Genomic DNA, 14,253 nt, shown 5'->3' on the forward strand with positions numbered 1-14,253 from the left:
TGCTCAGACAGATCTCAGTCATTTGTTATGCTTGTACATTTTAGAATTTTTAGTTGAGGCATCAGTCTGGATCAGAATGTCTCCAGTAACAGAGACTGACTCACAAGTTGTCAGTTGTAAGCACCACTTCAGATCTTTATTACAAGATGGTACTGTCATAATGGGTTCAGGACTCAATTCTCATTCTACCTTTGTGCCAAGACATACAGAGGAAAGTGTTTGTTTCGCAATGTGATTTAATACGGCCATCTAGCTGTGATTTTGTTTTAATTTTGCCATACAGAACCATTACTCTGAAATTCCAGGACCTATTTCAATAAAACTTGATACAAGGGCATAGTTATATGAAGTACAGATGCATGTCAACTATTTTATATAATATAATCCAGTATGGCAATCTCGTGGCCATTTTGTCTAATTTTTATCAGGGGACTCAGACATGCAAAGACCAATGCCTTTTAAACTTGACACAAAGACAGCGTGCTATGACGTATAACTATGACTATGTATATCTATGCTTACCAGTTACATATTCTAATTGTTGCATTATTTTGACTTCAATTCAGTCGTATCTAATCAAATCACCCAAATTTCAGGTTAGGACTGTGTCATTTAAAATGACTTGTTTTCTCAAAGTGTGTGTGAACACTCTGGGAAGTCTGACATCTCCATGTCTTGATTCACAGTTTGCAGGAACTCACCATATTTAACATGGAACGTACCATTAGTATCAAGGGGTCACTGGAAGATGCCTGCAAAGCAGAGGAAATGGTCAGTGAAAAACTCCGAGACAGTTTCAGAGCTGACATGAACAGTTTTACAGTAAGTTCACTTGCCAAGATTTATCTAAACAGAGGGAGAGATTCGTTAAATTACACCTAATGACAAGGGTAACAGTGCAGATGAAATTGCAACATGAACTGCTTAGGATGACATAGAAAGGAGTTGTTTGAAGGTATCAGGGTGCAGTCAAATTATGACATGAGATATCTTTAAAGTGAAAGTAAACATGGACCCAAAACTTTTATTTTAATGACTTTATGCTTGTCATATCAATATTCAAGATAAATATTGGTGAAATAACAAGATTTTATAAGGCTTTTGGAAATTATGCCTATAAAAATAACCAAAATGGCACTTTATGACTACCGGTCACATCATAAATATTGCTGCTGTGAATAATCAAACATTCATGGAACTAAATTTTTGTTGGATTTCTATAAGCAGCAGCCAATGTCACCTTCAATGACAGTCATGTCTATTTCCTGATGGTGTGTAATTCATCAAGTCCGCACTGTCAGATTTTATGGATAGTTTAGTATATCTGTGACCCGTCAGTGGGGTTAAAGGTCACTTTATATATCGTAGAAACAAAATATTTCAGTCACTATGCATCAGAGGAACTGAGTGTCATACAGTGTCCCATGACAGTGAGCAACTTACAGAAACTGAATAATACATTTTACAATGTTAGTGAAACAAAATGTTTGAAGTAAGTTATATGAAGGTTGTCTGATAACCTTTGAAATTCTTGTTCAGTCCTTGAGGAAAGACACTGTACAATGGTTCATTCTCTAAAAGTAGCTAGAGCAGGAAATTCCTTTGGTTAGACTGAAATACCACAGCATCCATTTTCCCAAGCCATGAGAATACCTTGTACATGTTAAGGCCAAAAGGTTACTTTCTATCCCAATATTAGCTTTTCACCTCTTTCTCTTCACTATTGCAACCTATCTCCTCACTATTGCAACCTGACCAACAATGCTCTTCAAAATTGGTCAACGTCCTTTATAAGCCAGACACCGGTAACTTTTGTACTCCATAGTCTTTCAACAGCATTACATTCCATCAGTAGATTTCTAAGTGCCAAAATTGTATTGTAACTAACCCATCCATAGCCATGTTGGCTGAAATGTTAAGTGTATGCATACGTATGTAGAAAACACAGTCCAAGCACTATCTGCTCCACTGCTCCGTGTTCAAATGATACAATAGTCAATACAGCACAAAATTGAGGATTGAACAAAAATGCTGAAATTATCCTGTGATATTATACAAACTTTTAAGTAAAACTTTTCAGCGTTTTCTGTGATATGTACCCATAGAATATTTCTTAAACATTGTTTCATAACATATCTGAGACACAAATATGCAAATGGTATAGTCAACAAGTTAATGATAATTACAATTTGCATGAAAACTTTGTGGTGTCTTTCAAGAGAAATGTTGAGGCCATATGGAAAACTTGTTGTAACTGAAAGGGTGGCCGAAAAGTCAATACTGCCAATATTAGCTGATTGAATTTTTATGCAAATAAATGACTCTCTTTGTCTCACATTATTAAGATTTTGACAATCATGGCTGTCTGATGCAATCTTCAATTTACCGGGGTTGGTCACAAAATATTTTTAGGTTTGTGTGTCGTTAGGTAACAATGAGTCGGTGCAATGCTTGTTTTACTGTAACTTTCTTCATGCTCATAAAATGTGAAATTGCACATCATTCTCAACCAAACTCGTGTATGGTTTTGAAAGTGACCTTTATATTGTAATAATAATTAAAAAAACCCTTTGATATTGCTTGTCAAGCCATTCTTACAACAGTCATTATTTCCAAACTTTCCTAGAGGCAGAAAAGAATGGCATGTTAAAAATGTTGTTGAAATGATATTTCCGGTGGTTTAATGTTGATAATGCATCTTGTTTAATGTGTACTGTGTTTGATTATTATTACTTCCTATTGTTTATTATTATATTTTGTTCCACTTTTCAGCAACAATACAACTTATTCCCAGGACTCAATCATGCCTCAGTTTTCTCAGGTCTTGGAAGTTCACCTGGATCCATTTTCAATATTGCCATGGTAAGTATTCAAAAGTCTTGAGCAAACACTTGTTAAGGAGCCATGCTTTGCCTGCTCACTCACCTTCTCAGCATGTTTTAAAACAGCATGCATATGTTGAAATATTTTGCATGCTAGGTATGTGAATTAACGTCATAACAGGGTTATTAAACAGGTTAAGGTTTTTTGTGTGGATTTGATGAAATTGTTATGAAATTTTCATTGACAACACGGTACTTATAACACAGAAGTTGAAATTAATTGGTTAAAGACAAGTAGTTTGGTGTGTGCAGTGATTGAAATTTGACATCAGTCATCTATACAACCACCCAAACTACAACTGAATTTTCTGAATTCGTTTCAGCATAACTCGGCTGTACTATACGCCATCTTTGGCCCTGCTGCTTACACCATAAAAACCCACGAACTTCTCCAACCAGTACGTAATTTCATGGGCTCTCTTTGCACTATGTGAATACAATGAGTAGTCACACACTTTCACGAGGGGCAATGAAACAGTACAACCCCTGTGGAAAAAGTGAACTCTACCAACATATGTGTGAAAGACGTGTTATCACTGATGTGTTACCACAACTGAGCTCTGTTCCAAAACCCCTAATTATGCAATCATGACCTTGAAATGATTACCTTGAGATAAGTGACACCATTGTGTGTACCACCACCGCTTGACTGTTGATTACTTGAATCTTGTGACAAACTTTGCAATAACACATCTTGTTTTCTTCCAATACAGCCATCCGAAGTTACATATTTGTACATACCCATCAATGCTGTTGGTGCCATTATTGGTGTCAAAGGTCAAGAAATCAGGGATATCAGTCAGAGATCAAGTGCCAAAGTCAGGGTAAGTGTCACATTGCTGTCTCCTCCTCCCGTCCTCCTTCCCTCCATCAGAAAGATTGCTGCAATGTATGTACCTTATGTTGCAGCTATTGCAGTAATTGTTCTTTCCTAGTTCTGTTTTGAGTGGTTAAATTGTTTTCATAAAATCACCTTTTGTCATTTCAAATGTTCTTTGAAGGGTAGATTTTTATCTTCAACATCAGAGTCGATAGTTTGAGGTGAACAGAATCAGAGCGATCTCTTTTGCAGCATATTGTCAAGGTGTGCTTGAAGTTATATGGAACTACAGTACACACTCTGCAATCCCTGCTATTGTTTGTTTATAACATGACAGGTTTGGGAATACTGATCTTTTCACTACCAGATGATAATCCTTTAGCAAGCACTGACCTAACCTTGCTATGATATATCAGCAACTTGTTTTTTATCTTGCTGGTAAAAATGTAAGAGCAACTCATATTGGAAAGCAGATACTACTACATTCTAAATATTGTGATTCCACTTCTACCTTTGAAAGAATTATTCTTGGCAGATTCATTTGATACAGAAATTGTTATTCACGTTGAATAATATGAACTTTTACATCATCTTTTCACCGCCATGGCTTTGCTCTAACCAAATATTATTGATGAGTATTGTGGACCTGTTTACAGGGAATCAAAGGTGAACAGTGTTAGAGTCGCAGTAGACTTTGCTACAGAAGTATAATACATAACAATGTAACACAGCATGTGTGTTGTGAACACTGGATGTAACATAACAGAGTTCACGTTGAAATTGTTAAAATGTAGAAGTATGATTGTCACCTTAAATCCATGTTTGTAGTTGTCTTGAAATGACAGAATGAAGAAATAGTGATCATCAGGGTGAGAATTAGTTATGGTTTGGTGTTTTTGTTTAGGTTGAACCACCAAAGAGTGAAGATGACCAATACAGGGCAGTTTACATTGAAGGTTATCCAGATGCTCAGTGGATAGCTCAATGGTCCATATATCATAAGATTCTAACAGAGGTATACAATGGTAAGGGTGAAGTCAGTCTTACATCGGAAATCATGGTTCCTGTCAACATGGTGGGAAGAATCATCGGAAAGCGCGGAAGTGCAGTAAGTATAAACGGTTGTCTCTTTCAGGGTATTCCCATGGGATTAATAGCTCTGTTTATAGTGTCGGTGGAATTTATATGCAAAGTGCTTTTTTGTTGTCCACTCTGAACTCTTGTCCAGTGCAAAGCAAGCAACTTCCTATTTTTTTCCCAGTGTTCAGCGGCTGATTTAAGTTTATTATATCAAGTGAAGTGCTGTAAAGTGGTGTACATTGAGTGAATCCAGATGCTGATCAAGACAGGCCATGAATTCAGTCTTTTACAAATCATTTCTCAAGATTGATAAATGATCCTGCAAGTAACTTGTTGAATGGTTCATGGAGTCGCATTTATGAGAATTTAATTGGTGTCTGTGACCCTATTGACTCGTTACTACTTGAGCATATTTTCAGATACGCTCTACTTTTGGAATTAGCATGTTTTGGTTCCCTGTTTTCTCTTTGCTATTGAGAAAAAACCTACTTGCGTATCTTTTAGAAACCCAAGTGTGTGCTTTCAACCCAATTCTTCAATATTAAACTCCTATTTATCGTTATGTGTGCATGTCTTGAAAATTCTTGCATCAATTTTATTGCCTCATTTTAATGTCCTTTTTGCTTGAACTCAGATTCAGGACCTAGAGTTGCTGACCAGAGCTGAAATTGACGTACCAAAAGACGTGAAACCCAATGAGAAAAATGAAGTAGTTGTACGCATCAAGGGTCATTTCTTTGCAAGCCAGGTATGTTACTGTCAATAGAGGGCGCTATTTCACACTGTCCATGATTTGAAAGAGTTTGATTTTCATGTTTCTCTGTAATAGATTTTTCGCTGTGCTGAATCTCTAACAATTTCATATAATCTGTTTGTCACTTGTGGCACACTAGAGATCTATGCTCAGGAAAAAAATGGAAGTTGTGGTATTGTGTCAATGTGTGTTTGGACTAGCGAAAGTGAATTCTCATTTTTGCTGTCATTGGTGGCGCTAAAAAAATCAGTCTTGCCAGGAAAGCTGTTTCAGTGATAAAAGCTTTGATCTATTACACTTACATCATTTTCTTCTCTACCTTTTTTCTCCAGTCCGCCCAGAGACAAATTCGTTTCATGTTGTATACTGCCAGAGCCATGATGCAGTACAACCAACGTGGAGGTATGCCCGGAGGTCCCGGAATGGAAAGAGGAATGGAAAGAGGAATGGGTCGTCATATGAATGGAAACCGGGATTAGGCGATAGGAAAAAAATCACACAACAAGAAGAAGAATGTGGATGTCATATCCACAGAGCTACCAGTATCATTACCTCATTCTTGGAATTTCATTCAACCAAAGAAATAGGAAAATAAGAGAAGATGTGCATTGTAGAGATTGTAGAACATTTGTAGAAACTTGTCATGAGATATTTTGGATTCTTCATGCTAGTACCTCAGTATGTACTGCTTGTCAGTTGTAGATGGGCAAAGGACTGGCAGGTACATCATATGTCTATTAAACAGGTCTTTGTTGTAACCATGGCATCAGGTGTGGGCAGACCAGACGTGGTTTGAAGAGGGGGGCATTGTAAAAACATGAAAACTGCCAGAAGTAAACTCAAGAAAGCACAAAAGATCTTAAAACGAAGGAAAAAAATGAAAGAAAAAAAACAACCAAAAAAAATTTAAAACAAAAAACAAAAAAATCGCAAAACTAAAAAAGTAAAATGGCCATTATTTTTTTGAAGAGAAGAGTATATTTATGGCCAAAAATTATATTTACAGACTTTATTTTTATGTTTGATATGAAAAGTGAGAGAAAAATAGTAGTACTAAAAAACTCAGCAGGGAAAGATACCGTTCGAATTGTCAATATTTCCTGTGCTAGTGTTGTGCTCCAACTTGGAACAAAGCACATCTTGCTGAAAGTTAGAAACTGCTTTTTTTCATTTCAAGCCTCTGGCCACCTACAAAAAAGCCGCTAAAAACCAAAAAAGAAGATTTTTATTTGGTTTTTAATGTGTCCAAAATATACCTCAGAGCCATTGGCTTGAAACTCAACTGAATGATAAAACAGAACAGTGTTCTCCAAGCCAAGAGAAATCATTAAGTTGACTGAACATATAAAACATGTAAATTACTTATCCATTAGGACATGCTATCGATAGCTTAGATAGCATTTAAAATATGGTTTTCTTGAGATTTTGTCCACAAGGGTGCTCCTTGTGTTCATAAAAAGATTGGCAAAAAAAGGAGAGCACTGGAATTGCTTCTCAAACACATGATGCCTTGCCGGATGTGCATGACAATATCTTAAAACGCTCTTATATAAACCATCAAGACACAACCAAGACGAACCTGAAACATTTGACCGGCTGCTACAGACTTGAAAGGTGACTAGCAAAAATATTCTATTCAATTCATAATCAATTCAATACTGTTATTTCAAGAAGAAATCTAGTCATAGAAATTTTTTTCACAAAATTGTTTCTGATTCCTGTTTTTTCATTTTTGAATTTTAGTTTCCTCGATGTATTTCATTAACTTTTGACATAATCTACAGAGCTTATTCACTACATGTGTTACCCCATCTGCATTTGCAGTGCAATTATCAGTGAGGAGCAGCATGTTAAGTCTGGCCGCAAGGTGTCAATGGAAGGCTGTCTAACAAACCGCACACCAGTCTGACCACTTTGCATTGCTCTTTGATGAACGTTTGTGCTGATTTGCCATTGGCTGTGTCCTTCAGGTTGACAGATCAATAACTATTAATCTCATTCATTAATCATCTTCATAATCATTTGAAAAAAAAAAGAAAAAAAATTTCCATAGTAAATCAGTGAACAATAGTGTTAGAGATAGTAGAGCAAACGGGCAAATTCACTTCTTAGTCAGTAATGTTATATTGTACATTAGAAAATTTCCTATTTCTATTTGTCTACACACACTTGATGATCTTTCAGCAAGTTTCCTGACATTCATTCATTGTCCAAAGCTGTGTAATTTGCATGAAAGGTCAGCGTAGTTGGTATGAAAGTGACCAGACAATTCTGAACAGAAACCCATTTCGTTGGTTTGAAATGAAAACGCAATTATTGGAAATATTGAAGACAGTTTTTTGAAACGACTCATGTTTATTCATGGAAGGCAGACGTTGCAACGTTTGATGTTTAAAGATAAGGTGTAGGAAACTTTATGAAGTAGTGTTTTTGTGGACCAGCCACCATGGTTATCAGCACTTGGTACTTTTTTCAGAAGATTGTTCAGATGGTAGACACTGCCATGTCAGGTTGAACTTTTTTTACCTCAGGTATATGTATGAGTGATTGCTTTGAATTTTGCTGTGCAATTTAGGGAGAGGATCAGGAGTGGGTTTTAGCTAAGCGATGTGGTCTCCACGACCTTGCAGGCCAGTATACTAGCTAGTTCACTGTTCTATATATTTTAACAAATGATTTAGATTCATCTTACATCACCTTACATATTTCCAAGTTACAGATCAATTTATCAAAGTAAAATGAACTTAAGAATGTACACATAATACAAAATCTTTTACTCTGAATATGTATCAGTTGACATGTGATTTTTGTTTTTTTTTCTTTGTTTACATGCCACACTTTTGAGGACTTTCTCTCTCGGGGTTTGTCCGAGAAGTGATGGTAATTTTTACTGTTAAGAAGACTGGGTAAATTAGAAATGCATGCTTCCCTTTTTAAGTACAAGACAACCAAATCAAGAATAGGATCATTCATACCTAAATACATACAATATTACCAATCTCACAATATACTCAAATTATAGATGTAGGTGTTTCATTAAAACTCTGAACAGATTCACAATCTGATGATAATTTCCATTAATGGCTGTCGGCCAAATTGTTATACAACATTTATTCACTTGAAAGTCCTGTATGTTGGCATTCAACAGTATTGTCACCATCATCACACAAAAGGCACAGAGTTTACAACTGGCTTACCATCACAGTTTAGTTTTGGGTCATTTGTCTCGACAAATTTGGACACAAAAAGCATAGCTTTCATGACTGTTACATTTCACTGATATGTATGTCATTGAGGACCCATTTGCTTTCCTCTTAATCAGTAAACTCTCGCTGCGGATCTGTTGAACCCACAAGCCCTGGAATAATAGTAGTACTCTCCAAAATGCTTATACTTTGACTGTAGATGGTAGCAAAAAACAACTGTCGAGTCTGACAAAACTGTCTTTTCACCCCTTTCTTCCCTGTAGTTTGGAATGATCCCATTGTACTCACAGAAGTTAATCAGGCAACTCCACAGGGAAAGAGGGGTCAGAGGTTTCAAAATCATCTCAAGCTGTAAATATGCTGCAGGGATGTGCTGTAAATAGGGTAAAAAAAGGTAAAGTTGCTGTACATTTAAAAAAAATGCTGCATGGTGTTTCTTGCTTCCATAGTGAAGGAGAGAGAGAGAGTACTACAAAGAAAGATTTCCAGGGCTGTGATGATCCTTCAGTTAATTTTGAAGTTCCAACTTCACACTGTATTGAGCCACTGTACTTATGCTGACTATACAGGGCATTATCATCTTTTTTTTCTGCCCGTTTGCATTGTTTTCATTTCTGTTTTCTACTATGGAATTAAATTATTATTCTAGCAAACATTTTGGTCTGTGTGTTTCTTGATATGCAAGAGATAAAATAATTCAGTGTAGAGGAGATCCTTCAGTGCATATGACTTCAAAATGTAATTGGGAGTGATTCCATTGGAATATGAAGGGGATAAGCCAGAGTCTGTCAATGGAAAATAAAACCTTTCCTGCTAATTATGCCTCCGATGTGATGTGTGCATGTTTACACTCCTGTTACATAATGTTAGATGGTTTGGAATGGAGCTGTTTGATCAGGAGCAGGTAATGGCAAGGTACACCACACACTGCAGAGAGGATGATGGCTTTATTTCAGTGTAAACATTAAAGTGTTTCTGTTTATCATTTACATGTCTGAAATTTTTGAGGACCTCTACATTGCAATTATCAAAATGGTCCCATTGCTCAAGGAAATATAAAAATATAACCATTATTAGATTATTAGGTAGCCCATTTACTGGTACACAGGTGACCGGTACAGATACGTCATAATCCAGCAGTGTTTTAATCCTATTTTGGTGTGAAATCAGGAAATAGCTGTCCATTTCATCACAGTCCATGTTGATTTCACTTCACTCTGACCTTAAATTGACCCAAAGAACTTTGTCAGTATTATGAGGGGCACAGCTTGTTTCTGTAGATGGTCCATGCCATACAGAACAAATGGAGAGCTGCTGGTCCATGCCGTACAGACCTATAGTCCAAGCGGGGATGGACAAGCGGGGACTGTGTCATCAACGATGACTTGTTAGCTTCCAGTTTCCATTAATGAATGTGGCAAAAGAAGTTATGGGGTAGCAGCTGGCTGTCGAGCTTCTGTAGCCTCTGTATATGCATGTGAATGTATGTATCCATCTATCTAATGTTCACTCTGGTTTCTTAGATACTGGCCCCTACCAATTTCTTGTGTATAAAATGTGTTTTGCATCAAGGATGGAATGTCATAGCTAAAATATATGCAAATGAGTTCAATAAATGAAGAAATGAAAAACTTTGAAACACCAAAATTACTAAACCAAGACTTAGTATTCGCAGAAATAGTCCTACTGGGTTGCAGATGTTAGTTTGTTTAAGCATAGACCCTCGAGAAATATTTCTCGAGGGTCTATGGTTTAAAGGCATGTGTTGGCACCAGATTGTCTCATCAGAAAATACCAACCTGATTACAATTTCAATGGAAAACAAAAAACTATCACACCTCTGTAATCCTCCTACAGACTAGAACAAAGGCGATCCCAGGGATTGGGAGCAATGCCTTTAAACAATTTAGAACATGATACTTGTGCAAATCCAGACAAATATTGATCAAAAATCTTAAACTTAGTAACTGCTTGCTTTTGGACTTTAAAATTTTGCATTAAGTTTCCAATTTTGATGCAGATCTTGGTGTGTCAAAACCAAGTTGATCACATGACTAATATGCAAATAAGCAAACAAATCTCACAAAATTTTCTTTTCTTACTTTTTCTGTGACTAAACGTTATATTGCTAACAGCATTTAAATACAATTTTGTTCAAACCAACCTAGTTGTTAGCGGCATGACATATGCAAATGAGCAATGTAAAAAATTGTCAAAAACTCAAAAACTGCTTGTCTTAGGGCTTAGACATTTGACAGGTATATTCCCAAGTTTGTGCTAAAGTTCATTTGACTTGAATAGAGAAAAGTTTGTCATCTTGATTGACAGCTGAAGAAAAATCAACTTTTTGTTTTGTGTAAGTGCACAGTCCCTCCATATGGACGACTGTGAGTGAGCATTATCAAACACATATGATTTGACTTTCAAATTTGATGGAAGGCAGACAGATACTTATTCTTAACAGTTATGATCATTTTGATGTTTTTTAATAATTTAAGAATGAATGTTTTGGAAAATCTACAAAAATGGCCAGCAACAGGTGTTTGCCTGTGGAATAATGTCTACAAAGCCTTTCCCTTCCCCCTCCCCCCCCCCCCCCCCCCAACAAAACTGCAAAAGTATTGTATCACCATTTCTGCACTATAGTTCCCCCGTAATTTTGTTTGTGGAAATTTATCAGACAGGAAAACTCTAAACGATATGACTGTTTTGATCTTTTCTAAAGCCCTAATAGCTGTGAATGTGTAATAAACTGATTTCTAAATATTCTGAGTTTTCCAAGAGTTTCCTTTGAATAAGACCCATTAAAACTGAAAAAGTGTACAACACTGTCATAAATGTCGAAAGTGGCACACAAATTCAAACGCTTTAACTTCATTTTAGATTTCCCGCCATTTTCAAAAACTAATGTGACAGAGAAAATAAAGATTACAACAACAAAATGTTGGCCATCATGTGTTGTGCATTCAAGTAAATGGCATCATGCCTGTTTTTTTTATGATTACAATGTGTATGTGCAGGAAATACTTTGTTTTTTGTACTTTTCTGTAGGGGTTCCATTTTGTTAGTGCGGCACCCATTTATTATTATTTATGCTGTGTTCACAAATAACAGTTTGAGGGGGGGGGGAGGAGGCTAGAGGAACTGCGATTGAAATCTTTTTTTTTCAGATACCCCCTCAATACCCTCAAAATTTTTCAAGTACCCCTGTCTATATGATCAAAAATTTTTCAAGTCCCCCAATTATTATATTGCCGCATATTTATTAGGTATGGAAGACCGTTCATGACCTGCAACATGCGACCTACGTCTTTAAACTGTGATCTATGACCTAACCCTAACCCTAACCCTAACCCTACCCTAACCCTAACCCTAACTGCAGATCGCAGTTTAAAAAACTCGCATGTCACATGTCTTGACCGGTCTTCCATAATTAGGGATGCACACACAAAAAAATAAACATGTATTGGTCAGTTCTGCTTGCAGATATTCAACACTATCTGTTATTAGCAGTTTGTAGAGCCATATTCCTAAGGCAAGTACTTAAATTGGTTCATTTTTTTAAACGCATCAGTGGACTTTTTTGTTATTAGTGAAAGCCAACTCTGGCCAGGTTGATGGCACCTGCTGAAGAACACACAATATGATAATCATGAGAGAGTATGCAAATTGTGAATTCCTGGCTTCATTAGATGCTACTCATAAGTTTTACAAAATTGAAAATGCTGGAAGGTTAAAATATTCCATCAAATAAACGTTTTAATCTCTGAAATGTTTGGTGTAATAATGGCAAATTTGGTAAAATTAAATAATTCCTTTTATTCACACATTTTTCCATAAGAAACTTTACTGTACAAAGTTTTACTTTTTTGTTATTTTCTAAAAGAAAATGTGAAAATTTAGAAAATCAAGGATGACAACCCCATCTCGTTTCTTTAATGTGTGATTATATTCTCATATGCAAGAATTCAAAAATCCCTGATAACTTTCAAGTCTCCTGGTCTTCCATATGTTCCTCTCTGGCCTGATCTTATGTACAAGTATTTTTCACTGTCATGAGCATCACATGGCCCAAACTCTTCTTCAACAACTTCATAGTCAGATCTATCTCTGTCACTGCTGGTATTCAGTGACAGTGACACTGCCCGTAGGCAGTAGCAGGGCAGTAGCTGTATATAACTTTGATAATTTTGACAATATTTTTGTTCAGTTTATACAACTGTGTTCTTGTTCTACTCCCTACAGCATGTTGAGCTGTCCAGTATTCAGCTTGCCAACACAGCCTGTGAATATGTACCCCGCATTTGTATCATTGACAAATGACTTCCAGTCTTGAATCTAATTCAATTATGATCCAATATTTATATAAACAGGCTTTGTCACCAAACTCAATATTGTATGTTTCAGCATGTTGTAGAAAGACAGCAAGAAACTGTTTTTGATATATTGCCTAGAAATATTGAAAACATTATCAACATTTGCAGCTTCTACCCTGATACTAGGCCTACTTGTTTGTTTTTTTTAACGAAAATTCATAAATTTTAGAGATAAAAGTAATGGTTCTAGATCTTTTTCAATTATAATTAACATTAGAACAATTGGATGATATTAAAATGTTACTAAATTTTCATTGAATTACCCACCAAACTTTGGAATTGTAAAAAGCAAAGGAGAACCAAAATATTTTCAGGCCCCCCTACAGGCAGAGCAAAACTTTCAAGTACGCCCCTTCTACTACCCCAAAAATTTTCGAATCCCTCCTGAAATCCTCCAGCCCCCCCTCCCTCATTTCTTTGTGAAATGCGTAGGCATGGTCGAAATTAGCGAGCAGTGATACTTCTATACATGTCCTTCAGTCAGCACATTTACACAAACCAACTTTGATTTATATAAAAATAAAATCATGAAAATAATGCATAAAATTTGCAGCTATTTGGGCCTCAAATACAACAAAATTTGTTTGTAATAAGCTTATATATTTCACAAAGTTTCAGCTTGGTATAAAGTTAAACTTTTCTTTTAGTAAATTTAAAAAATTCCCGGGTTTTTAACCACTTTTCCCGAGATTCAACGATCCCATTTAAATCATGTTATTGTCACTTGTTAATTGATAACTCCCATAAAAAGAACAGAGAGTCATAAAAACGGTTCGTTTCCTTGTCACTGGCGCGCAGGTTCGCCTCTCGCAGTTCAAAAGACTGCTTATACACTCGGATCTAATAGAAAGTGCGCCCGCTAACGATAAAATTGCAATTTTGCCGCTGTTTATGTCTGTGTACGGATTTGAACGCGGCGCATAGCTGGTGATGTGATATTCAACGGCTATGACTGTTCTTCCTGGGGTACGTTATTGTAGATTGCTCGAATATTTGATGACGTACCGAATGGATAAGAACTTTCTGACAAAATGACTGAATCTTTCACAATTTTGCTTTAAAAACGTTAAACGCAAATACTGATGACGCATTCGGGATCCTGTACACCCCTCCGGCAGGGCAGATACATGGTCTG

The 14,253-nt window shown here is 36.3% G+C and overlaps 1 protein-coding gene across 3 annotated transcripts in view; it reads left to right on the plus strand.

Moving 5' to 3' along the window:
- Nucleotides 1–9,395, plus strand: part of LOC139139794 (insulin-like growth factor 2 mRNA-binding protein 1) — a 38,096-nt gene extending 28,701 nt beyond the window's left edge. For 2 of the 3 annotated variants that reach the window (XM_070708711.1, XM_070708712.1), the window contains 6 exons: nucleotides 687–822; nucleotides 2,773–2,862; nucleotides 3,596–3,706; nucleotides 4,607–4,810; nucleotides 5,417–5,530; nucleotides 5,869–9,395. In XM_070708711.1, coding sequence (XP_070564812.1) covers nucleotides 687–822; nucleotides 2,773–2,862; nucleotides 3,596–3,706; nucleotides 4,607–4,810; nucleotides 5,417–5,530; nucleotides 5,869–6,015 — 802 coding nt within the window. In that variant the 3' untranslated portion in view covers nucleotides 6,016–9,395. Of the gene's footprint in view, nucleotides 1–686; nucleotides 823–2,772; nucleotides 2,863–3,205; nucleotides 3,281–3,595; nucleotides 3,707–4,606; nucleotides 4,811–5,416; nucleotides 5,531–5,868 lie in introns of all 3 variants that reach the window. The other variant, XM_070708713.1, reaches the window with a different exon arrangement.
- Nucleotides 9,396–14,253: the final 4,858 nt, after the last annotated feature.

Source organism: Ptychodera flava, chromosome 9 (genome assembly GCF_041260155.1).
Source record: "Ptychodera flava strain L36383 chromosome 9, AS_Pfla_20210202, whole genome shotgun sequence".
Classification (NCBI taxonomy): Eukaryota; Metazoa; Hemichordata; class Enteropneusta; family Ptychoderidae; genus Ptychodera; species Ptychodera flava.